Source organism: Musa acuminata, chromosome BXJ2-8 (assembly GCF_036884655.1).
Source record: "Musa acuminata AAA Group cultivar baxijiao chromosome BXJ2-8, Cavendish_Baxijiao_AAA, whole genome shotgun sequence".
NCBI classification, from domain to species: Eukaryota; Viridiplantae; Streptophyta; class Magnoliopsida; order Zingiberales; family Musaceae; genus Musa; species Musa acuminata.
Genome location: NC_088345.1, coordinates 17,190,001 through 17,215,488, shown reverse-complemented (window position 1 = coordinate 17,215,488; position 25,488 = coordinate 17,190,001). Strand labels below are relative to the sequence as shown.

At 38.8% G+C, this 25,488-nt stretch overlaps 1 protein-coding gene across 3 annotated transcripts in view; it reads left to right on the top strand.

Moving 5' to 3' along the window:
• The window catches only part of LOC135619300 (magnesium-chelatase subunit ChlD, chloroplastic-like), a 47,172-nt gene that overhangs the window by 20,967 nt on the left and 717 nt on the right, over nt 1-25,488 (top strand). The window contains exons 7-13 of one of the 3 annotated variants that reach the window (XM_065121191.1): nt 10,091-10,186; nt 12,656-12,790; nt 12,928-13,128; nt 13,449-13,613; nt 13,900-14,007; nt 24,982-25,116; nt 25,199-25,360. In XM_065121191.1, the coding sequence (XP_064977263.1) occupies nt 10,091-10,186; nt 12,656-12,790; nt 12,928-13,128; nt 13,449-13,613; nt 13,900-14,007; nt 24,982-25,116; nt 25,199-25,360 (1,002 nt within the window). The remainder of the gene's footprint in view (nt 1-10,090; nt 10,187-12,655; nt 12,791-12,927; nt 13,129-13,448; nt 13,614-13,899; nt 14,008-24,981; nt 25,117-25,198; nt 25,361-25,488) is intronic. The other 2 variants (XM_065121193.1, XM_065121194.1) reach the window with 2 other exon arrangements.

Below are 25,488 nucleotides of genomic sequence, written 5' to 3'. Positions count from 1 at the left end.
TGTTGACTTTCATTGATGATTATTCCAGGAAAGTTTGGGTTTATTTTCTGAAGCATAAAAACGATGTTTTTCTAACCTTTAAACAATGGAAGGCTTTGATTGAGAAACAAACAGGTAAACGGATTAAGCGGCTTCGAACAGATAATGACATGGAATTTTGTGAAGGTGACTTTGAAGAATTTTGCAAAAATGAAGGAATCGTTCGGCATCGCATTATTAGGATGACACCTCAACAAAATGGTGTGGCCGAACATATGAACAGAACACTCTTGGAGAGAGCAAGATGTATGATCTCAAATGCAGGGTTGACAAAGGACTTTTGGGCAGAGGCGATTAATATGGCCTGTTACGTTGTCTACCGCGCTTCTTCTGCAGCACTTGACTTTAAAACTCCAAAGGAAGTTTGGTCAGGTACTCCTGCTGATTACTCTGATTTAAAAATTTTTGGGTGTCCAGCATACATGCATGTAAATGAAGGAAAATTAGAGTCTCGAGCTAAAAAGTGTATTTTCCTTGGGTATGCTTCTGGGGTGAAAGGATACAAATTATGGTATTCTGATCCCAAATCTCCAAAATTTATAATTAGTAGAGATGTTACTTTTGATGAATTGTTTATGTTATCTTCCAAAGAGGATTCTACTAGTTGTATAAATGATAGTGCGCAGAAGCAAGTGGAGCTTGAGATTGGTAGTTCAGATTCTTTTAAGTCGAACTCTTCTACTCAAAGAATGCCAGTAGGTGGTCCCGAGTCTACTAACGCAGATGATCCAAAGGAAGAGCAATATTCCATAGCCAAGGATACACCACAGAGAAATATTCGACCACCACAAAAATATGCAAATTTGGTTGCATATGCTTTGTCTATTGCAGAATAAACAAGTGAAGTTGGTGAACCTACTACCTATTCAGATGCAGTTTCTTATGATAATTCCGCTAAGTGGTTGATTGCGATGAATGAAGAAATTGAGTCTCTCCATCGGAATAGAACTTGGGATCTTGTGAAGCCGTCTTTGGATAAGAAAATTGTTGGATGCAAATGAGATACCATTGCTGAAAGAAAGGTCCTTGTTCAGAAAATTCATACGAAGGACAATCCAGTTGATATACTTACGAAGCCTCTTCCAGTTTACAAGTTCAAGCAGTGCTTGGACTTGGTTGGTGTTCATTGTTGGTGATTGCCCGTTGGGGCAGTTATGAAGAAGGTGGAGCAAGTTTTGTTGGGACATGCCAAGGTGGAGATTTGTTAGTTTGGCAAGTCCCATAGTCCCACATCGGGAAAATCAGACTTGCTGTCTCATATTGGAACTATAAATAAGGGCCTGGGCTTTGAAGTCAAATGCACCATAAGTGGCACCATAAGTGGCACCACAAGAAAAACCTAAGTGTTTACTTTGGGTTTAAGTCCACACTTAGTTAAATAGTTTGGGCTTACAGTTTGGGTTTTTCTTGATTAGTATTTTCGGGTGTTTTATGGCCTAGGAACATCTTCCTAAGGCATTTGTAATTGTCCCTTTTATAGTAGTGATTTGCTCATCTTTCGTCCGTGGATGTAGGTCAAAGTCAATTGACCGAACCACGTAAATTTGGTATTCTTGTCGCTTTTATTTTTTCCGCTTTATTGTCTTTGTTGGGTTGCCAAAATTATCCTTTAGTAAATTTCCTAGGGTTAGCTCTAACAGAATGCAACTCTCTCTTGTATGAAGTATAGTATGATTCTTATTGGCATGTGTGTCTGAGCTTTTATTGATGATCCATTTATTTTCAATGAATTATTAGTTCTTTTTTTAGTGACATGTATCTATAAGTAATCAAGAATATATAAGGATATCTATAAGCACAAATATGGTGATTTTAAGGTGAATTATAGGTGTTTCATCACAATAGATTAGGTCTTCCTTCTACTTTATTTATTATGATGAAAGTGAAAGGAAAACATTATCTTTTATGATGAAAATCATATAATTTTCAATTGATCAATCCATCTCAAGCAGTGATTTAAAAAGTGCTAGGCGCCAAAAGGCGCTAAGGTTCAAAAATGCCCAAGGCACTAGGCACTCGCCCGAATGAAGCGAGGCGCTAAAATATAAAAATATATAATATAATTAATAAATGTTATTATTTAAATAAAAATATGATATTAAATTAAGAAAATATTGTAAAATTACAATATCACATTAACAAAAAGTTTCAAAATTCAAAACAATAACAATAATTTTAAATAAATAAAAACTAACAGTATTAAAATTAAAATAATATATTATTAATCTAATAAATAAAAATAATGTTACTAGTATACAGTTAGTGGTATACTGTTAATATACTGTTAACAATATACGAAGTGAGAAGAGTGTGAGTAAGAGGAAGATTGAGGCTGCTGACCGAGAGCAACGGTAGTGGTAGCAGCGAGCAGCGACAGCGGGAGCGGCGAGCGACGACAGTGGTAGTGGCAGCGGTAGCAACGAGCAGCGGGAGCGGGAGCGGCAAGTGACGACAGTGACAATGGCAGTGGTAGCAGCAAGTAGCGGCAGCGGGAGCGGGAGTGAGAGCGGCGAGACGACGATGGCAGTGGTAGTGGTGGTAGTCAGCAGCGGTAGTGGGAGCGGGAGCGGTGACAATGGCAGCGGCAGCGGTAGAAGCGAGCAGCGACAGCAGGAGCGGCAATAGTGGCAATGACAACGGTAGTAGCAAGAGCGGGAGTGGCGAGCAGGGTTAGGGTTGGGAAGTCGTGAGAGGAAGGCTGATATCAGTGCTTTAGTTGGTTCGATTTAACCAACTAAAGAATCGGAGATCGAACTAGACCTAAAATGCTGGTTCGGTCGTTTGGTTTAACCCGGGCGCTCGCCCGACACCTAGGCTCGGGCCAGCGCCTAGGTGGCGCCTCTTTGAAGCTCGCCGCCTAGAAATGAAACAAGGCACTTGGGCCTCTTCTTGCCCGAGCGCTTCGGTGAGCGCCCGAGCGCCTATTAAAATCACTGATCTCAAGATCAACATAAATTTGTTTAGATATTTTGATTGTTTATAGATATATGTCGATAAAAAAAACGTCTTCTAATTCTTTGCAAATACAATGGATCAGCTGTAAAAATGAGAATCATATTGTAGTTTCTTAAAACCTCAAACAACCATAAAAGCTTAGACAACTCTATTGCAGGATTTAGTAACCCCTTTAAAACTTAAAGGAACTATGCACAATAAATCATTTAAATATCAATGCTTAGCCATAAATCTTAAACAAAGTAATACAAAGATATATAAAAAGAAATAAAATGAATTATAAGTATATACAAGAATTAATTTTAACGAAAATAAATAACCGTAAAATTTGTGTGCCCAAATGCTAAAATTATTAAACCATATCAGAACAACAATTCATATTAAATAAATCACAGAGTTAAATTAAAAAAATCAGGATGTACAATAGAAAAGTGAAATTAGATCAAAAAGCTAAATAGCTCTTTCAATAGAAAAAAAGCTATTTGTTGCAAAGAAAAAATAAATTGGCCAAAGAGGCTAATGAATTCAATTATCTAACAAAAGATAAGAATAATTCGGGCACAATGTAATTCCAACCTCATGTTTCTGCATTATATTATCATACCCATCTCAAAAAAGATCCTAGAATAATCAAACTTTCAACAAATAAAAATATAGTGATGTTGAAAGACTCAACCAATAAACATATAAATTAAGCAATCTAAGAAGTAAGAACAAATCTGAGTTTCTATTCATCTGGTACAGACACTATAAATTAAGCAAAAGCTCAAAAGACAAACAACATATAGATCATTGGTCACAAAGATGTGAACAGTGTGAATAAGAAAAATGATCATTTTGGAGAAACCTCATACTATCCAGTATCCAGTTAAGTACACCTGAATATGGTCAAATCCTTTCAAAGAAATATCTTATGAGCTTTTCAAGAAGAATTATATTTTTGGATAGAGAGCTCTTTCAAAACAAATCAAGAAACTCCAGCTATATGCATAAAAAGCAGATTATATAGTAATAGAGAGTAGATAATAAATTCAATTCTCTATTAAAAAGACCTAAAAAAAAATACCAAATGCCTGTTAGATGAAAATTATACTTCTTTTTCTTTGTCACACCTAAACTATACATTTCTCCCTCAACTGTGCCCATCTCAGTAAGTTCCTGAGATAATTAAACTTCACGTTCACTATAGTAGTCATAATGTTGAAAGATCACACCAAAACATAGACTGTTACAACAAAATTTAGTAGCTTTCCCCAAGGTTTGATGTATCGAAGTGTATTGCTCAGTACGGATAGTATGTACCGATCTGATAGAGGACCAATACGGATTGTACATCGGTACACCCCAGTATATCATATGTCGATATGCTCGGTATAGCTCGGTATGTATCGTACCAACAGCTGGTCGGTACATTGGTACAGACTAGTAATGTGAACCATGGCTTTCCCTCTATATTCTTGTCCAAATATATCTTATGCAATCATGAATACGTCTAAGTGTTTTTCAATCTGCTTCAAACACTATACCTCAGAAAAAGCTTGGTAAACTGCAGTATGGAGGTTATATCATAGTTCAGCCAAGTCTACTTCTTCATTAGTGCAGCAAACTGTCAATAAATTAATACTCTTAAGGACCATACCATCACATAGTTTATTCCCCTTGTAATTTTGACATGGGGCAAAAGTCAAGAAATTAAAAACTGAGAAATGCCAATCTAATACAACTATGCCACAAAAACTGAGAATTGCAATAGACAAAGTGACCTTAGCAATTGATAGATCCAACAAATTCGATGTCACTTTTAAAAAACTTAAGTATGAAGATGCAAAGTGTCAAATAATGTTATCACTTCTTCATCCAACACAATAACTTTACAAGTAATTGATTATCATAAATTGAACGTCAAAATGCTAGAGAGACGTTTTGGAAAACCCCTTGGTTTTATAACTAGTCCACCTCAAAATCCTCATGTTATTGTTTGCCAATATCTTAATATGCTTTCAAGGAAGTCCATGACCAATATAGATAGCTAAAATCCAAGAACATTGTCCACCCATCCTTAATGATTATGAACATCAAGATCATATTACAAATCCAACTAGAGAGAGAGAGGCAAACAGATTCCAGAAATGATTACAAATTGTTAGACATCTACTTCATTATTGTAATCACCAACACCATCATAAGATGTTCCCGATTGTAACTCAAAAGAAGTTATGCTGTAACATTTCGGCATCAATGGTTAGCTATAAACCCAAGACAAAAAAAGAGCATACAAAGGCATATAATGATTAAAAAATATTCAATTAGCCATAATGTTTGAGATATGATCCAGAGAAAGGAGAGGGATGAAGCCAAATAACGTTGCCAAATTGAATCCTAAAAATAAATAAACGAAGAGTTAATAAAGTCATCAATTGTTGAAATCTATAAAGAGTTAATAATTATTTTGGGTCTTTACTTTGGTGCTATACATTTGATCATTAAAATTATTGTTCCCCCTTGATGCTAACTATCTTTTGTTGAGAGCTTTTTGTTAGGATCAAGAGCGGCACTAAGAGGGGGGGGGGGAGGGGGGGGGGTGAATTAGTACGGCGAAAAATTCTTCGATTTTCGTATAAAATATTTCATACGTTTGATGAAAATCGAATCGGAAGATAGCAACTTGAAACGTATGAGAACGTAAGAAAGATGAGGAGGAGAAGCAGTTTGCTATGAAATGATTTGTAGTTAAAGTAAATTGCACTTATGAAAAGCAAACCGGAATTTAGAGTGGTTCGGTCAACGTGACCTACATCCACTTTCAGATTCCTCCGATGAGGTCTCCGGCATCCACTAAAGACCTTCCTTCAATAGGTGAAGACCAACCACCTTTTACAATGCTTTCTTCTTTTCACGGGTTTAGGAGAGAACCCTTACAAGTCTCACACCTCTCTTGAATGATCTCAACGCCTAGAAAGGGAGGAGGAGGACTCTAGTACTTGTTTACAATACTCTTACACTCCAACAACTTAAGATTATCTCAATGCTTTCGTGCCCTTTCATGCAGGAAAGGGTGGGGTTTTTGTAGGCCCCAATGACTTCAAAAATGGAGCCAAAAAGTGTTTAATCTCGGATTTCCGGGGTACTGGTGGTACCATCACCATTACTGGGTGATACCACAGCCTGACACCTGACACTAGGCGGTACTACCGCTTAGTCTGGGCGATACCACCGCTGGCAGTAATAACTGTCGACGGTACCACCGTTGGCAGTAATAACTGCCGACGGTACCACAGCCTAGACCACTTGGGAGACTGGGTCTTCTGGGCGGTGCCACCGCCGGCCATGTTTTCAAGGGCTGATTGGGCTGTTCAATCCTGCCCAAATTAGCCCTATTAAGGGCCCAATTGGCCTCTAATTAAGTTAGTGGGATTACCTCCCAATCCTAACTTAATTTATGCTCTAACTACAATAATTAAGACATGATCATAGCTCTTCTTGTTCCGGTGCGTCAATTGCTCTTCCGGCGAGCTTCTGGCATACTTCCGGCGAACATCCGATGAACTCTCCGCAATGCTCCAGCGGACTCCCGGCAAGCTCCTGGACTTTACGACAATCTTCTTGGTAAGTTCCGACGAGCTTCTTTGGCAAGCTCCTGGACTTCTCGCTTAGTTTCGGTAGAACTTACGACGAACGTCCGGACTTCCGACGAACTCTCGAACTCCCAACGTGATCTTGATCTTGACTTCAGCACAATACCTGCTTTATGTCTTACTGCTATCGTAGTTAATCTTGCACACTTTTCTAAATATATAGATTAGATCAAACAAATTATAATTGATTTCATCATCAAAATCCGAGATTCAACAATTTTCTTTCGAGCTTTCAAATTACATATCTTATATTGACTGAAGCAATGATAAATTATTAAGTAGTTGATTTATGCACATATATGGACAATGCAACTGTTGATTACCATATGCCTTGAGCATCCACTATCAAGGTACCATCTCTTGCTCCTAGCTTGTGATGATATATGTTTCTACAAAAGAGGATGATTTTTAGGTACCCATTTGACCTTGGGTGCCTCAAAAATTGATCGGCTTGACTTATCATTTTGCATGGAATTCTTTACGGTTCCTTTAGGAACCCAAATCAATTTATGTAGACTACACTTCTTAAATGGACAATGATAAGCTACATGTCCAAGTTTGCAACAAAAGTTGCATTTGTTTTATGGTGAAATATGCAAGATAGGGCCTTTAACAAAGGTGGTTGGATTTTGGTGAGAGCTACTCATAAATCCGATTCCACTTTTTTTATGAACGTGACCCTTATTGGCAAGGATCATGTTCAAGGACTTGCTACCAACCTCAAATTTTTCTAAGGTTTCTTTGAGTAGCAAGTTTTCCTTTTTAAGTGTTTCTACTTCATGGTATTTCGTACATGGAGCTAAACTATCATTATGCTCAACGTTTAATCTATTGTAATCACTAACAAGAGAATTATGCTTCTTTTTTAACAATTTATATTTTTTATTAATTGAGTTGCATTTATCAAATAAATCATGAAAAGCATTTAATAGTTCATCAAATGATAAATTTGCATCAATTGAACTTGTTACCTCATCTCCAATGACCATTAGTGCATAGTGAGCAACTTGCTCAGTGTTGGTTGGCTCCTCTTCTTCGGATGCACTTGAGTCGTCCCATGTTGCTTTGAGAGTCTTCTTCTTTGGTGTCCTCTTCTTGGTTTGGGGACATTCGTTCTTGTAGTGTCTCGGCTTCTTGCATTCGTAACATATTACTTGATCTTTCTTGGGTTCAAATTTATTTTTAGTGTCATTTTTAAATTTATTCCTTTTTATGAATTTTTTAAATTTCCTTGTTAAAAGTGTCAAGTCTTCATTAAGGTCCTCATCACTTGAGTTTTCTTTCAAGTGATCTTCTTGGGTTCTTAGTGTCATATCCTTCCTGTTCTTTGGAAGGGTGTCCTCAAGCTCTTCATGAGCTTTACAAGTCATCTCGGTCATTAGTGACTCAATTAGTTCTTCGAGAGGAAAATTATTTAAATCTTTGGCCTCTTGAATGGCCGTGAGTTTAGGGTCACAACTCTTTGGAAGGGATCTTAAAACTTTATTAACGAGTTTAAAATCCGAGAAACCTTTACTAAGTCCTTTTAGATCATTGATAACATCCGTAAATCGGGTGTACATGTCTCCAATAGTCTCACTCGGTTTCATCCGAAATAACTCATAAGTGTGCACTAAAAGATTAATTTTCGACTCCTTCACTCTACTAGTGCCTTCATGAGTCAGTTCGAGTGTGTGCCAAATATCAAAAGTCGTTTCACAAATCGACACTCGATTAAACTCGTTTTTATCTAATGCACAAAACAAGGCATTCATAGCCTTGCATTTAAAGTGAAAGTCTTCTTCTCCAACTCATTTCAATCGTTCATTGGAAGAGATGACTTTTGAAAACTGTTTTCGACAACGTTCCAAAGCTCAAAATCTATTGAAATTACGAAGATCCTCATTCTAGTCTTCCAATATGTGTAATCCGTCCCATTGAACATGGACGGACGTGTAATTGAATGACCTTCTTGGTTGCCAACAAATGTCATCTCTCTTGGGTTTTAAACCAAACGAGAGTGAACCTTGTTCTGATACCAATTATTAGGATCAAGAGCGGCACTAAGAGGGGGGGTGAATTAGTGCAACGAAAAATTCTTCGATTTTCGTATAAAATATTTCGTACGTTCGATGAAAATCGAATCGGAAGATAGCAACTTGAAACGTATGAGAGCGTAAGCAAGATGAGGAGGAGAAGCAGTTTGCTATAAAATGATTTGCAGTTAAAGTAAATTACACTTATAAAAAGCAAACCAGAATTTAGAGTGGTTCGGTCAACGTGACCTACATCCACTTTCAGATTCCTCCTTCGACGAGGTCTCCGGCGTCCACTAAAGGCCTTCCTTCAATAGGTGAAGACCAGCCACCTTTTACAGCGCTTTCTCCTTTTCACGAGTTTAGGAGAGAACCCTTACAAGTCTCACACTTCTCTTGAATGATCTCAACACTTAGAAAGGGAGGAGGAGGACTCTAGCATTTGTTCACAACACTTTTACATCCCAACAACTCAAGATTATCTCAATGCTTTCGTGCCTTTTCATGCAAGAAAGGGTGGGATTTTTGTAGGCCCCAATGACTTTAAAAATAGAGCCAAAAAGTGTCTAATCCTGGATTTCTGAGGTCCTGGCGGTACCACCTCCTGACACCTGACACTGAGCAGTACTACCGCTCAGTCTGGGCGGTACCACCGCCTGACAAAGCTCGGAGATTGAGCTCTGGCGGTACCACCGCCTGACAGGGGCGGTACCACCGCCCATACCACCTGGGAGACTGGGTCTTCTGGGCGGTGCCACCGCCGGCCATGTTTTCAAGGGCTGATTGGGCTATTCAATCCGGCCCAAATCAGCCCTGTTAAGGGCCCAATTGGCCCCTAATTAAGTTAGTAGGATTACCTCCCAATCCTAACTTAATTTATGCTCTAACTACGATAATTAAGACAAGATCACAGCTCTTCTTGTTCTGGTGCGTCAATTGCTCTTCCGATGAGCTTCCGACATACTTCCGGCGAACATCCGACGAACTCTCGGCAATGCTTCGGCGGACTCCCGGCAAGCTCCTGGACTTTACGACGATCATCTTGGCAAGTTCCGACGAGCTTCGTTGGCAAGCTCCTCGACTTCTCAGTTGGTTCCGGTAGAACTTCCGACGAACGTCCGGACTTCCGACGAACTCTCGAACTCCCAACGTGATCTCGATCTTGACTCCAGCACAATACCTGTTTTATGTCTTACTGCTATCGTAGTTAATCTTGCACACTTTTCTCAATATATAGGTTAGATCAAACAAATAACAATTGATTTCATTATCAAAATCCGAGATTCAACAATTTTCTTTCGAGCTTTCAAATTACATATCTTATATTGACCGAAGCAATGATAAATTATTAAGTAGTTGATTTATGCACATATATGGACAATGCAACTGTTGATTACCATATTATACAATTATGTTTCTGTTTTTAAAGCAAGGGCCTTCTTATAGGGGCATAGAGCTGAGTTATTTGCTGCTCGAGTAGCAAAATGTCTAGCTGCTCTGGAGGGGCGTGAAAAAGTCTATGTGGATGATCTCAAGAAAGCTGTAAGCTCCTTTCAGTTGTCCAGAATTTGTTAGTCTGATAATGCTGTCCAATTATTTAAGCAAGTCACTTGTTGTGACCACTCAAAATGGATAGCTTCTGGTTTCTATCATATTTTCTTTCTTATTAGCATATCTAAATTGATCTTGTTTTGTTGCCTCAGGTGGTTTGTGGAAGCTTGTATGTATTATGATCAACTTCTCAATTTTCAAAAGTATGCATAGTAAAATTGGTGCATATTATTCTGTATGCTATGTAAGCAAGTCAACAGCACTCATAGCATATATCTGTAATGTCTCAAGCCTCATCTGTTTGGAGTTGGTTGCACATTCTTTCGAGTTTTGTATACATTGGTAGCAAATCAGTGTAACTTAATAGAAAAAAGCTGTAAAGTCAACAATTTGGGCTTGGTTTCATGGATGTTTTCCTCCTATCGAGTTTTGCTAGGGCATATATCACTAGTCAGATGAAGACTCATCAAATCCCTTCCCATTGGTTCTAATTACATTTTCTTAGGTCTAGATGTAGCTCTTCTAGGAGCACTAATCCTAAGTTTCTTGCCTCATATTGCTAATGCATCTATAAGTCTCATTCAAACGTGCCTGTACCACCTTAAACAGGTATATGATGTTATCCTCAACCATAGACAGTTTCAAACACCATGTCATACTGATCGTAATCACTGTATCATGCCAGCATATTGATGTGCTGATCGTACTATCTGGTATGATCTATAATCAATTTTATAATTTTTTCTCTTATTAATGTACAACGGTGCACCATACCATATCAGTTAGTAAATTCCAATAAGATTTCCATCACAAGCATCAATATTATTTAAGACCCTGATCATAACTCTAATTGTTCCTTCTTTCTATCTTCTTTAAAAAATAATTAACCTACAGCATATTTTCATAATGATTCTTTCTTAATCTAACTTTCTACTCTTACAATTATTTTACTAGAAATTAGATTTTGAAGATATTCCTAATTGCTAATTCTAAAATTCTTAGGCAACCAGAGTGCTTTTCAGATTTGAAGACAAGTTTAGTTTGTTTTACTATAAGAGTACACCTTACTATGGCAATGATATAACTCTAGTGGCATGTTTGATTCCATGCGAGTTCATACTAACTTTTTTTCACATTCCTTTTCATGAGATCTATATATATGTGAAATAATGATTTTGTCTTGCATGCACAAGAATTTCTTTTATTTCACTTCTATCGTTAAAATGGTGACCATTGGAGCATCTTCCATTTACGCTTTTAGAAATGTTGCTCACACTCGTCATATGATCACCTACCATCTCAAAAAATATCTATAAAAGTGTGGGTCCCATTTAATTGATGTTAATACTTAATAGCTAATTTAAATGTTTTGACTTTTACCCTGCAGTTAACTGCCTAATTGTAGGAAGCACTCCTTTGTTCTTCTCCTTTTCTGTAGTTATTGTATTAAAATGTTTGGACTGAGAGACAATTACCATCATGTTATTGCATATGCACAATTATCTATCTTTTCCCTTTCAACTTTTCTGGTTTTGTGCATTGTGATTTGAGGATCACTTCTTCTTGCCTAATACCCATACAAGTATTTTGAATGTCAAAGCACTTTGAAGAGTATTTATTACTAAACATGTGACATCATATGAAATGCTTTACAAATTTGTGTCCAAGTATAATTATGGTAACTTCTAATTTTAGATCTCCAAAACAATTATTTGATCCTTGGAATCTATGGTTGCTTGGTAAGTCTACCATTGCCTATTTATAAATTGATATTTGTAACTTAATCAAAGGACCCAGTAGATGGTTCAAGTCATAGAAGCAATCTCTCTCTATATTTGAGGTGAGGTAGTATACATTGACCCTCCCCACCAGATACCGCATTGGTTGGAGCCCCCTTGATATGAATGTCCCTTTATCAAACCAGGTTCATAGAAAGCATATTTTTATAAATTTGAATCTTTAATGACTATGTTTTGATCCTTAATTTAACAGCACTATTCACATATAATCTGGTCATCAGATAGCTTTTGCTAAATATCTAGTTTTGGTCATTATTTTGTCAGCAAAGTAATTTGTTGCACTTGTGAATGCTGATTTTGCTGGAGATTACTTGTGGATTTCTCACCATCTGGTGATATTTTGATCAAAATATCAATGGCAGCAAGGTGTTCTCACTAATCATATGATTGAAAATCTGAGAAAAACTGCATTCATAAGATGACTTTGTAATGGTTAATATTTACTGAGTTGTGATGGATATGATCATTAATTTTAATGATTGGTAATCTTTGGTTTGCATGAATGTTCTTATTTGGTTCGATTTAATCTCTTTTTTTCATGGTTTGATATCATCATCTAGATCTATAATTATCATCTCACTGCCATCCAGCTTCATTCTATCATGATTGGAACATAAACTTTATGGCAAGAAGCCAAATGATGAGGATTTGTCATACTCAGGTAGAGCTAGTTATCCTACCTCGCTCAATTATTAATGAGAACCCACAAGAACAGCAGAATCAGCCTCCACCACCACCACCACCTCCACAAAATCAAGAATCTGAAGATGATCAAAATCCAGAAGAAGATCAAGAGGTAATTAAAAAAAATTACTTTTTGGAATTTTTATTGATTTTCTGTTTAACTTTTGCAATACTCATTGTCTATAGCTTTCCATTTTAGTATTAGAAACATAAAATCATGCTTCAGAATTTTAAATTCTATGATAACAGGAAGACAATGACCAGGAGAATGAACAGCAAGAGCAGCAAATACCTGATGAGTTTATCTTTGATGCTGAAGGTGGGGTCGTGGATGAAAAGCTTCTCTTTTTTGCGCAACAAGCACAAAGACGTCGAGGTAAAGCTGGGCGAGCAAAGAATGTTATCTTTTCAGAAGACAGGGGCAGATATATCAAGCCTATGCTTCCAAAGGTTCCCTGGTTATCTTTTCTCAGTCATCTAAATGTTTATTTTTGACATAGCAGGTGGCTCTTATTAATGAAGATTATTTTCATGTCAAATTGTTCCTGTGTTTTCTACTATTTCAGCTCTATCTGTATGTCTGATAAAATCTTTGTTGTCAATTGTTTCTTTTTCAATAAATCATTGAGTGCTATTTTTTCACATTTCTTGGACAAAAGAACCTTTTATTTTGAGCTAGCTCATATTTGCAAGAGGCAAGTGCTTCTTTGCTTGTGTCACCATCATATGTTCCCTTAATCATAATTGTCATTTAAAAATAAAATGTTTAGCACTTGCAGGGTCCTGTAAAGAGACTGGCTGTTGATGCAACACTAAGAGCTGCTGCACCATATCAAAAGCTACGAAGGGAGAAAGAGACTAACAAATCAAGAAAAGTTTTTGTAGAAAAATCTGACATGAGAGCAAAAAGAATGGCACGAAAAGCTGGTGCTCTTGTATGTTTCAAGTTTTTTTGTTTTTTTTTTCTTTGACTCAATTTATTTTTTTATCATTGTCCACACGCATTGCAAAATGAACTGCCAAAGTTTCATACTTTATTGATCTCAGTCTGAAAATTAAGTAGTGTTAATATTTTAAATACAAGAATATTTGGTTGAAGTCTCTTAAAGTTGTCATTTTACTCTTTGATCTTTTTCTACGTGAATCATATTTAGAGCCTCCTTGGTCTTTATGTAGCATAACTGTGACTGTTTGAGCAAACTGTTGTTTCTGTATTGACAGGTAATTTTCGTGGTTGATGCTAGTGGAAGCATGGCACTAAATCGTATGCAGAATGCAAAAGGTGCGGCATTACAATTGCTAGCAGAAAGTTATACGAGCAGGGATCAGGTAGGATGTGCTTCATACATAGATAAAAGATTTTTTTTCCTATTACGGAATAGCATCTTCAGCATTTGAACTTAAATAGTATCTGCGTTTGACTATCAGGGGATGAAAATTGCCACATCTGATCTTATATAGCTCTAATGAATGTAGATACGTGAAGTAATAATTGATTGCTTCATGGTACTTTTTGAAATGATCAGTGTCACCTAGGCATAAATCCTCATTTCTAGACTCCAATCACTAGTTTGTTGCTTTGTTGCCATAGTTGATGCAAGTGATAAAAGCCACTACACATCTGGCAGGTAGTTTGCTCATTGCCAGTTCACCCATTTCTTGGCATGCTCTGCTTCTAGAAAATGTCGATTTCCAATAAATTGTGTGTAAATCAAGTGAAGCATCTAGGTCCTGCTTCATGTGAAATTGTAGTACTTATTTCATTTTTTGAGGCAATATTTAGTATACAATTTAAAACTTTTATGGATTATTTGTATTGTAGAGTAGTTTATCTGGTGTTGTGCCTATACTTTGTAGATTAATTTTCAAGATGTAAATTCAGACTTATGCCCTGACAAATTTAAATAAATTTCAGATCTGCTATTCTGTGTGCATAAGCTGTTTTGCCTCGTTAGTTGTTTTGGTTGTTAGATATTTGAGGCACTTGTGGATATACTGTCTGCTGTAAGGGAATTGAAGTATCATAGGATGTAGTTGCTTGTGGGGATTGTAAATAATAGTTACATGAGTTTTCACCTGACAAATATGTATATATACAGTTACCCGTATTCATGTATTATGCTATGATTATTTAGAAGCAATAACTTTGTGAGTTGGAAGAATTTATATAACAAATTAGCACCATCAAGGATGCTCTAGCAAACTAAGGTGCCAAGAAAAAAAATTCAATTATTTTCACAATCTCGTACTTGCTCATATGTGATCCTAAATTGAAAGAATCCAAACGTATTGAATATAATATGTTAACTTCATTCTTGTGGTCTAAAACGAAGTTATCTCTTTTATAAATAGTCTTTTAAGATTTATAGATTAAAATTGATGATTTGGATAATCAAGTTTCATGATCTATGCAATGCCTGTGTGCAATTTTTAGGGGGTAGATAAAGCTCTTCTCAAGATATTATTTAGATGTTCCATGTTCTCACCAGAAAAGACACTGCATCTATCTTTTCCAAATTACTAGCCCTACAAACTGAAACATCCAATCAGGTTTAGCAGACATTCAGCCTAATCTCTCCCTGATCCTTGCAAAATTATGTTTGCTTTACTCCAAATGAAGTGGCAGCTTTTAGACTTCAAGCCTAAATCTGGGGATGACAAATGCAACCATGAAAATTGTGGACTTTAGTCTAAAGGTTGAATGGTTGACCACCCAATTTTTCTGTTATTATCCAGTTAACATTGGTGTTAAAGTTGTTACAAACAGGTGAAATAGCTGCGACAGGTGATAACCCTGAGTTCTTTAAAAACTCTTAATGAATCATAGAGAAAACAATATTGTAAACCAGGTGTGCTAGTGTTAGGACTCTAGCTAGGAGAGTCCTAATTGAGAGGGACATTCATGTGAAACCTACCTAAGCCGACCCCTATTAAAGAGGTGAAGTGGCCGGCTAGGGTTAGGAGGTTATTTCTTAGAGAAGAATAAGGAGTTGTAAAGGAATAGGAGTCTTGAGTAGGAGTCTTGAGTAGGAGTCCTATTAAGAGTTGGTTAGAAGTAGGAGTCTTAAGTAAGAGTCCTATTAGGAGTTAGGGTTTAGAAGCCCTATAAATAGTCATGTATTCCACCTATTTTCATAAGCAATAGATGAATCTTTTCTGCAGCCTTTGAGCAGCAACTTGGAGGGAGGAACCCCTATAGAGTTCCAAGGAGGCCGATTCCCTAAAGAGATCAACCCCAAGTTTAGAATCTGCAAGGGTTCTAACACCTGGTATCAAAGCAGCGTTCTTGGCCTCTCGCTGCCCTTGCACAGCCATCCATCAACCCTCCACAACCATCCAAAGCAATTCCCACAATTGCTTAAAAGATCGTCGCCAAATTCCGCCGTCATCTCTACCATCACGGATCATCCTTTGATCTCCCCGTGAATTGCAGCAGGTTCTGGTTTTCTACCTTACTGCTGTTGCAATTTAGTTATCCTTATTTGAAAATCCCAAAAAAATTTATCCTTTATTGCTGCATAAACTTTTTGTCACAAAGTTTTCATCTCTACGACGAAAGATACATTGCAGAATTCCAACCGCATAGCACCATCTGTTTGATCTTGTTACTGTGCTTTTTCTATCCAAATTTCTATGAAATTTTTATGACATCTTTGACACTTTCTAACAGCATATTTCCCTTTGGTTTTTTCAAAAAATTCTCAATATAAACCATTAATCTTTTACGTCTAATCTGCTATACTTGAAAATCTGCACTATAAAATTTCAGCCGTATAGCACTGTTTGTTTGATCTTGATACTATATTGTTTCTATCCAAATCTCTACGAAGTTTTTATGATAACCTTGACACTTCCTAACAGTGGATTTCCCTTTGGTTTCATCAAAAAATTTTCAATATAAACCACTGATCTTTTACGTCCAATCTGCTATACTTAAAAATCTGTGCTGCAGAAAATTTCAACCGTATATTGTATCCTTAACCCATCTATTTGCAATCTTTTTTTAATGAAATTTTTTATACACTTCATAGATCATCTTGGCTTCCATCTAAGATTGATCTATTGAAGAATTCATCTATAAAAACGATTTTGTGTTGCTGCAAATTTTCATCGTTAACCGCTGAAATTTTTCGACAAGAATTCTACTATCGCAACTTGCACCAATTTCCTTGCTGTTAAATTGCCGAAATTTTCTTGATTAATTTAGACATCCTTTCTGTCATATAAACTGTGATTTTGCTGTCAATTCCCTCCTCAATTCTCTTAAGTTTTTGGTGGAAATTTCGTTGAGAAATCGCTGTTTCTTCGACGACAATTCTGCTCTTACAAGACAGCATATACTTACTGCAACTTCCACTGATTTCTATCAAACCTTTGCTGCCATCTACCACAGACCCAAAACTTTATCCACAGCCCGAAAACCCCATCAAACCACACCCTCAAACTGGACCCAAAATAGTAACAAAACAAGCCTAAACCGTAGCCTACATCCACCAATCCACCAACCCTTTCGGCCATCACCTCTCTCAACCAATACATGCCTTTAACCCAACAACAAAAGAGGGATCTTAATATCACAGATTTGAAGACATATACTATGGTATCTAATGAGGCAATCAATGCTAAATTCGAAACCTTGGAGGCACGAATGGAGGATAAGATTCGGACGCTCTTTATCGAACTCAGATTGGGCCGACCACTAAGCCCAAAGAAATCACATCAAGGAGAGAGCTTTGCCCAATCGCACGAAGCCCGAAGAGATGACTTCCAAGGGAGGGGAGGCTCTATGATCGATCCCAACTATCCACGCATGAGGGTGGACTTCCCTATATGGGAAGAAGGAGACCCGATTGGTTGGATCTTGCGCGTGGAGCGATATTTTCGGTACCACAAAACCGTGGATGCATCTATGGTGAAAATTGCAGCTATACATCTTGAAGGGGATGCTATACATTGGTTTGACTGGTTTGAGCATACTTATGGAGTACTTTCATGGCAACAATTCAAAGAAGGACTGCTGATCCGCTTCAGACCAATTGATTACGAGAATATTGACGGACAACTAGCAAAGATCCGACAAACCTCCACCATTCAGGAGTACCAAACCAGGTTTGAAAGGTTATCTAATCAAACTCTTGATTGGTCTCAAAAACAGCTATTGAGGACCTTCATTGAGGGCTTGAAGCCGGAGATCCGAGGAGAAGTTAAAGCGCGACAACCGTACACGCTTATGGCAGCCATCTCTTTCGCACGACATCAAGAGGAGCAATTGAACCATGAAGCTCGAAGGACTAGGGTCACTCCTCAACCAGCAATATTGAAGCCCTTAGCCTCCCCTACTGTTGACCGAGTCCCTGCACCAAAAAGGATGACAAGAGAAGAGCTTCAGGAGCGATCTGCGAATGGGTTATGTTGGCATTGCGACGAGCCGTGGAGCCATGAGCATCGCTGTAGTAAAGGGAGACTTTTTATCATCGAATCAATAGAAGAAGAGGTCATTGAACATCCAGAAGAGAGCATTGAACATAAAGAAGAAGATGCAGAAGAAGAGCCACAACCGACCGAAGTTACGGTACATGCACTAGCCGGCTACTCAAACCCGCAAACGATGAAAGTTGGAGGCCTTCTCAAACAACAACCGATCACTGTTTTCATCGACACGGGCAGCACTAATAATATCCTAAACAGTAAGGTTGCTATCCGAATGGCATTACCTATCGAGAATCGCTGCAGGTTTGATGTTAAGGTCACCGACAAACGGATTTTGAAGTGTGATCGTAGGTGCCCGTAGGAGAAACTATTGCTGTAGGACCAAGAGATAATTGTAAATTTCTTCCTTCTCCCTCTTGATGATCTTGAGGCCATGCTCAAAATTAAATGGTTAACAACATTAGGTGATTTTTCTTGGAATTTTATGAAACTAATTATGAAATTTTACAGTAAGGAGAAACAGCTGATACTGCACGGGAAACGTGGGGGCGACGTAACGATGATTTGCACACAACAAATGAAGAAGGTTTTGCATAAAGTATGCAGTGGCTTTTTGGTACAACTTGAGCAGCAAACTAAGGGAGAGCCAATAGAATTTGAAGATCCAAATCTACTTCCTTTGCTTGCTGAATTTTCAGATATAATTGACGAACCGCGCAACCGACCTCTTACCCGCCGGCATGATTATTATATAACGATTCTTCCAAGCAAACCTCCAGCAAATGCTCAGCCATATCAGTATCCACATCTCTAGAAGGATGAAATAGAATGGATTGTAAAAGAGATGCTCGAAACAGGAGTTATTCGGTCATGTTGCAGCCCCTACTCTTCACCGGTGCTCCCCATACGAAAGAAGGACGGAACATGGCGATTATGTGTTGACTACCGAGCTCTCAATGGCATAACCATCAAGGAAAAATATCCTATTCTAGTAGTAGATGAATTGCTAGATGAAAGGGAGCACAAATCTTCACAAAGCCGGACCTTCGATCCGGGTATCATCAAATACGAGTATGCGAAGAAGACATACCGAAAACCACCTTTTGAACACACAACAACCACTATGAATTTTTGCTTTCTTCAAAAGAAGGTGGAATATCTTGGGCATATCATATCAGAGGAAGATGTGCAAGTAGACCCCTTCAAAATTAGAGCAATGCAAAACTGGCTGACCCCGAGGAACATAAAATTGCTACATGGCTTTCTAGGTTTAACAGGCTACTACTGCAAGTTCGTGAAAAACTATGGAGATATCAGTGCACCAGTTACTTCCTTACTGAAAAAAGATGTCTTCCAATGGTCGGACAGAGCCTCTGTTTCCTTCGACAAACTTAAGGCAGCCATGACGACGACGCCAGTGCTAACACTACCAGATTTCAACCGACCCTTCATTATTGAGGCCGACGCATCTGGAGTCGGAATTGGAGCCATTCTCATGCAAGATGGTCGACCACTCACATACACTAGCAAGGCATTATCTCCCTCCCATCAATATAAGTCAACATATGATAAGGAGATGCTCGCCATTGTGCGCGCAACAACGAGGTGGAGACCCTACTTGATTGGCCGACGATTTCAAATTAAAACCGACCATAAAAGTCTCAAGTACTTTTTGGAGCGAAAGATATCATCCCCTGAGCAGCAAAAATGGGTAACAAAACTTCTTGGATTTGATTATGAAATAACTTACAAAAAGGGGAAAGAGAATGTTCTTGCATATATGCTTTCGTAGCTACCCGAGCAAGTTGAAGTTTCGGCCATTTCACTTCCGACCAGCGACTTTCTTAAGGATATTAAGATGGAATGGCAGGAAGATTCAGAGACTAGTAAGATTATAAAAAAATTGGAGGAAGCACCAAGCCCCATGGCTCATTACAATTGGGACTCGAAAGAATTACACTATAAGGGACGCATTGTGCTTATGATAAATTCTACTTGCATCTTCACGAGCAGATTTTGGACAAAGTTATTCCATATGCAGGGTACTAAATTGAAAAGGAGTATGGCATATCACCCATAAACCGACAGCCAGACGAAAGTTGTAAATAGGTGCTTGGAGACAACCCAAAGCCACCCACCAAATATGACTACCCCAAGGAGAACTTCAGACTCAGCCAAGTGCCATTATTGATCGACGGATCGTGACTCGACGACGACGATCCACTACTGAATTGCTAATACATATTGAATCTCATATTTTGATGATGAAACTACTTGATATATGTTTATGATTTAATCTGCGTTTTGAGTGACGTAGGATACTTCGATCAGGATGAGACAATTAAAGCAGGAAAATCATGTTGTACCAGAGGAACATGTCAGAAGATTGGACGTCGGGCCGGTGGATCGGTCGACGTATCGATAGAAGGCTTCGGGCCGTGGACTCGGGTATCGGGCCAAAAAGAGCGGGTATTGTGCCAAGGATATCGGAGTTGCGGAGTAAACTGACCGATTGGGCAATAGGCTGCAGGAGAGGACGATGCGCCGAAGAATCGGACAAAGCGTCAAGGGACCAATGACATGCCGGACAACTTGGTTAATTGCTTAGGATTAATTGTCTCGATCGAAGTTTTGTTTTAAGTGTGCAGGATTAACTACGATGGAAGAAAGACATGCAGCAGGAGTTACGCCGGAGTCAAGACAATGATCACGTTGGGAGTTCGAGAGTTCGACGGAAGTTCGGATAGTCGTCGGAGGTTCTACGGCAACAAATCCGAGAAGTCTATGAGCTTGCCAAAGAAGCTCGTTAGAACTCACCAAGTGGATCGTCGCAAGTCCAGGAGTTTGTCGGAAGTCTGCAGGAGCATCACCGAGGGTTCATCGGATGATCGACGGAAGTTCGTCGGAAGCTCGCCGGAAGAAGCGATTGACGCACCGAAGCAAGTTGCAGTAAATGTCTTAGGGAATATCTTAGTTAGCACAATGATTAAGTTGGAAATGGGAGGTGATCCCATTAACTTAATATTGGGGCAATTGGGCCCCTGAAAAACCCAAATTGGGTCGAATGGATCAACCCATTCGGACCCTGATTTCTGCCAGGCGGTTGAACCGCCCAAGGCAGGAGGTTGCACCGCCTGGGCTTAGTCTCTGAGCGAGACTGGGAGGTGCAACCGCTCCAGCCAGGCGGTGGCACCGCCTGGGCTCGGTCTCCGAGCACTGGCTGAGCGGTACAACAGCCTCAGGCAGGAGGTTGCACCGCCTGAGCTCAGTCTTCGAGCTCTGGCAGGAGGTGCAACCGCCCCTGATAGGAGGTGGCACCGCCCAGAGGCTCAGTCTTCGAGCCCTGCCAGGTGGTGAAACCGCTCCAGTCAAGAGGTGCAACCGCCTGATCCCGGAATTCCAGGAATTGATAGTTTTGAGCTCCAAATTTGAACTGGGTTGGAGCCTATAAATACCCCACTAATTCAGCACTGAAAGAGCACTGAACATACACCGAAATCTTGATCTTGTTCTGTGATTTTTAGAGCATTGCTTTCTTCAAAAGAAGGTGGAATATCTTGGGCATATCATATCAGAGGAAGGTGTGGCAGTAGACCCCTTCAAAATTGGAGCAATGCAAAACTGGCTGACCCCGAGGAACATAAAATTGCTACATGGCTTTCTGGGTTTAACAGGCTACTACTGTAAGTTCGTGAAAAACTATGGAGAGATCAGTGCACCACTTACTTCCTTACTGAAAATAGATGTCTTCCAATGGCCGGATAGAGCCTCCGCTGCCTTCGACAAACTTAAGGTAGCCATGACGACGACGCCAGTGCTAGTACTATCATATTTCAATCGACCCTTCATTATTGAGGCTGATGCATCTGGAGTCGGAATTGGAGCTATTCTCTTGCAAGATGGTCAACCACTCACATACACTAGCAAGGCATTATCTCCCTCCCATCAAAATAAGTCAACATATGATAAGGAGATGCTCGCCATTGTGCGCGCAGAAAAGAGGTGGAGACCCTACTTGATTGGCCGACAATTTCAAATTAAAACTGACCATAAAAGCCTCAAGTATTTTTTGGAGCGAAAGATATCATCCCCTGAGCAGCAAAAATGGGTAACAAAACTTCTTGGATTTGATTATGAAATAACTTACAAAAAGGGGAAAAAAAATGTTCTTGCAGATGCGCTTTCGCAGCTACCCGAGCAAGTTGAAGTTTCGGCCGTTTCACTTCCGACCAGCGACTTTCTTAAGGATATTAAGATGGAATGGCAGGAAGATTTAGAGACTAGTAAGATTATAAAAAAATTGGAAGAAGCACCAAGCCTCATGGCTCATTACAATTGGGACTCAAAAGAATTACATTATAAGGGACTCATTGTGTTTATGATAAATTCTACTTGCATCTTCACGAGTAGATTTTGGACAAAGTTATTCTATATACAGGGAACTAAATTGAAAAGGAGTATGGCATATCACTCACAAACCGACGGCCAGACGGAAGTTGTAAATAGGTGCTTGGAGATACCCCAAAGCCACCCACCAAATATGATTACCCAAGGAGAAATTCAGACTCAGCCAAGTACCATTATTGATCGACGGATCGTGACTCGACGACGACAATCCACTACTGAATTGCTAATACAGTGGGCAAACTTACTAACAGAAGATGCCATTTTGGAGAACTATGATGACTTGAAGATCAAATTCCCAAAATTCATGAATCGTCAGCCTCGAGGACAAGGCTGATTTGAAGAGGGCGGGTTTGTTAGGACTCTAGCTAGGAGAGTCCTAATTGAGAGGGACATTCATGTGAAACCTACCTAAGCCGACCCCTATTAAAGAGGGAAGTGGCTGGCTAGGGTTAGGAGGTTATTTCTTAGAGAAGAATAAGGAGTTGTAAAGGAATAGGAGTCTTGAGTAGGAGTCCTATTAGGAGTTGGTTAGAAGTAGGAGTCTTGAGTAGGAGTCCTATTAAGAGTTGGTTAGAAGTAGGAGTCTTAAGTAAGAGTCCTATTAGGAGTTAGGGTTTAGAAGCCCTATAAATAGTCATGTATTCCACCTCTTTTCATAAACAATAGATGAATCTTTTCTACAGCCTTTGAGCAGCAACTTGGAGGGAGGAACCCCTATAGAGTTCCAAGGAGGCCGATCCCCTAAAGAGATCAACCCCAAGTTTAGAATCTGCAAGGGTTCTAACAGCTAGATCAGAGCCTTTGAAGAAATAAATGAATTGGAGATAAAATTCTATGTTGTAAAAATATATGCATTTAATTTATACAATATGATAAGGAGAGGAAGGGAAGAATATCTTGACAATGATAAGAAAATCAGTAAAAAATCTAAACTTACCCTTTCCAGACTTACTCTTTTGTGGGAAGGGTGCCAGTCTAGGTCTTCACATTAGCCTCATATTGGGTAAGGCATTCACAGATACAGAAGTATTGATTCCATCATGTGATTAAACTGTCCTATTGTGTGATTCACTAGATTTTTAATCTCATGAACACATCTTTTTCACTTTCTCTCTTGTGAGTTTTACTATAATTGAATGAATCTTATAGAATTATCACAACATGATTGGATAGGATCCATCGATCTGAGGAACCATGTTGTACCAGTGCTTTGTTTCCAAGCAATAATCATTGCTCTATAACTACCAATAGCAGTGACATCAAAAGAGATCTAGTTTCTATCGAACGAGTTATTGAGACAGACTTTAGAGGTTGGTGCGAGTCTCAAGTAGCATCACCACAACAAGGTATTGTGCATGAATCAACTCCCAGTAATGATTGTAGGCATCGTTTACATTGAAGCATCTCTATAATCGAAAGAATAATTAATTAGTCATGGTAAGAGGGAAAAAAAAACACTAGAAGAGGCTATCCAAGACTTATTCTATTATGGATGCAAAAGTGTTGAGTTTCTTCATCCATTTAAGTAACCTTTAAAGTCAAGGTCTGTCATACCGAAGTGTACCGCCCGTACCAGGCGATACATACCGGTCCGACAGGTTACTGATATGCGGACCGTCCGGTACCACTACAATGCTACAGTATTATACTGTAGCACTGTTACAGTGTTACAGTACTATACTGTAGCACTGCTACAGTATGAAAATGTATAAAATTGTTCGGTACACCAGGGTGTACCGCTCGGTACGCCCTGATGTACTACCCGGTACACCAGTACCGTACCGTACTAAGCCCGAGTCGAAATGCCGGTACGATATGGTATGGTACGGCGAACCTTGCTTTAAACTGACCTTGTTATATTTCACTTTCTGGCTTGAGGATGCTCTCAACCAGTCCATGGGGTCTTCCTCTTAAACGTCATTCAAACCTCCAATACTTATGGAACTTTGTCCTCTCCATTTAATGGGCCACCAGCGCCTTCTATATCCTCTTAAAAGTGTTCTTAGAGTTGGGTCGTACCTTCTTCTGGTGGTGCAGGTGGAAACTTGGTACCAATGCTTTCCCCACGAAGGAAAGGACCAGTCTAGAGGTGTGTTCTAGGTGCCTTGATCACTCGAATAAACTAAAAGTTCAGAGAATACAAAAAAAATAATTTAAAAAGTTCAAAAACTTCTAGAGTTGTGGCAGACCCTGACTTTTGGATAGACAACCATGGACAAGTCTAAATGCTCCTTTCTTCCAAATTTTCACCAAAGAATGAGCACAGTGGTTCTTTAATTCTTATCCTTTACCTTTCTGGTGCACAGTTTCTTTAGTCTGAATAGTCGATCACTTTTAATCAAATCCCATTTAAATATATTAGTCAATTTCATTAATCATTTGTTTCTGTTGTTGATATTATTGAATATACCTCTACCTGTTTCTGTTGTTCATCATTCAGATCTTTTTGTAATTGCTCTTAATCAGGTATCAATCATTCCATTCCGTGGAGATTATGCAGAAGTTTTGCTTCCTCCATCGAGGTCAATAGCAATGGCCAGAAAACGGCTTGAGAGACTCCCATGTGGTGGTGGTTCTCCCTTGGCTCATGGTCTAAGCATGGTATCAAATTATACTTTAGTAATCTTGTAGAAATTGCTTTGCTGCTTCTGTTTCCATGGCTAATCTAAATTCCCTTTCGTAGGCAGTTAGGGTTGGTTTAAATGCTGAAAAAAGTGGAGATGTTGGACGTGTTATGATTGTTGCAATTACTGATGGAAGGGCTAACATATCTTTGAAGAGATCCACTGACCCAGAAGCTGCTGCTGCTACAGATACTCCTAAACCTTCTTCTCAGGAACTCAAGGTAGAAAAATAACACAAGAAGGTCTATTTGATTTCTAAGCATAATGGTTGATTGATAAAATTTGTTTGTCAATCCTTTTTTTTTCAATCTGATATATACTTGCATTTCTGTAGAAGTCTTCAGTTTAT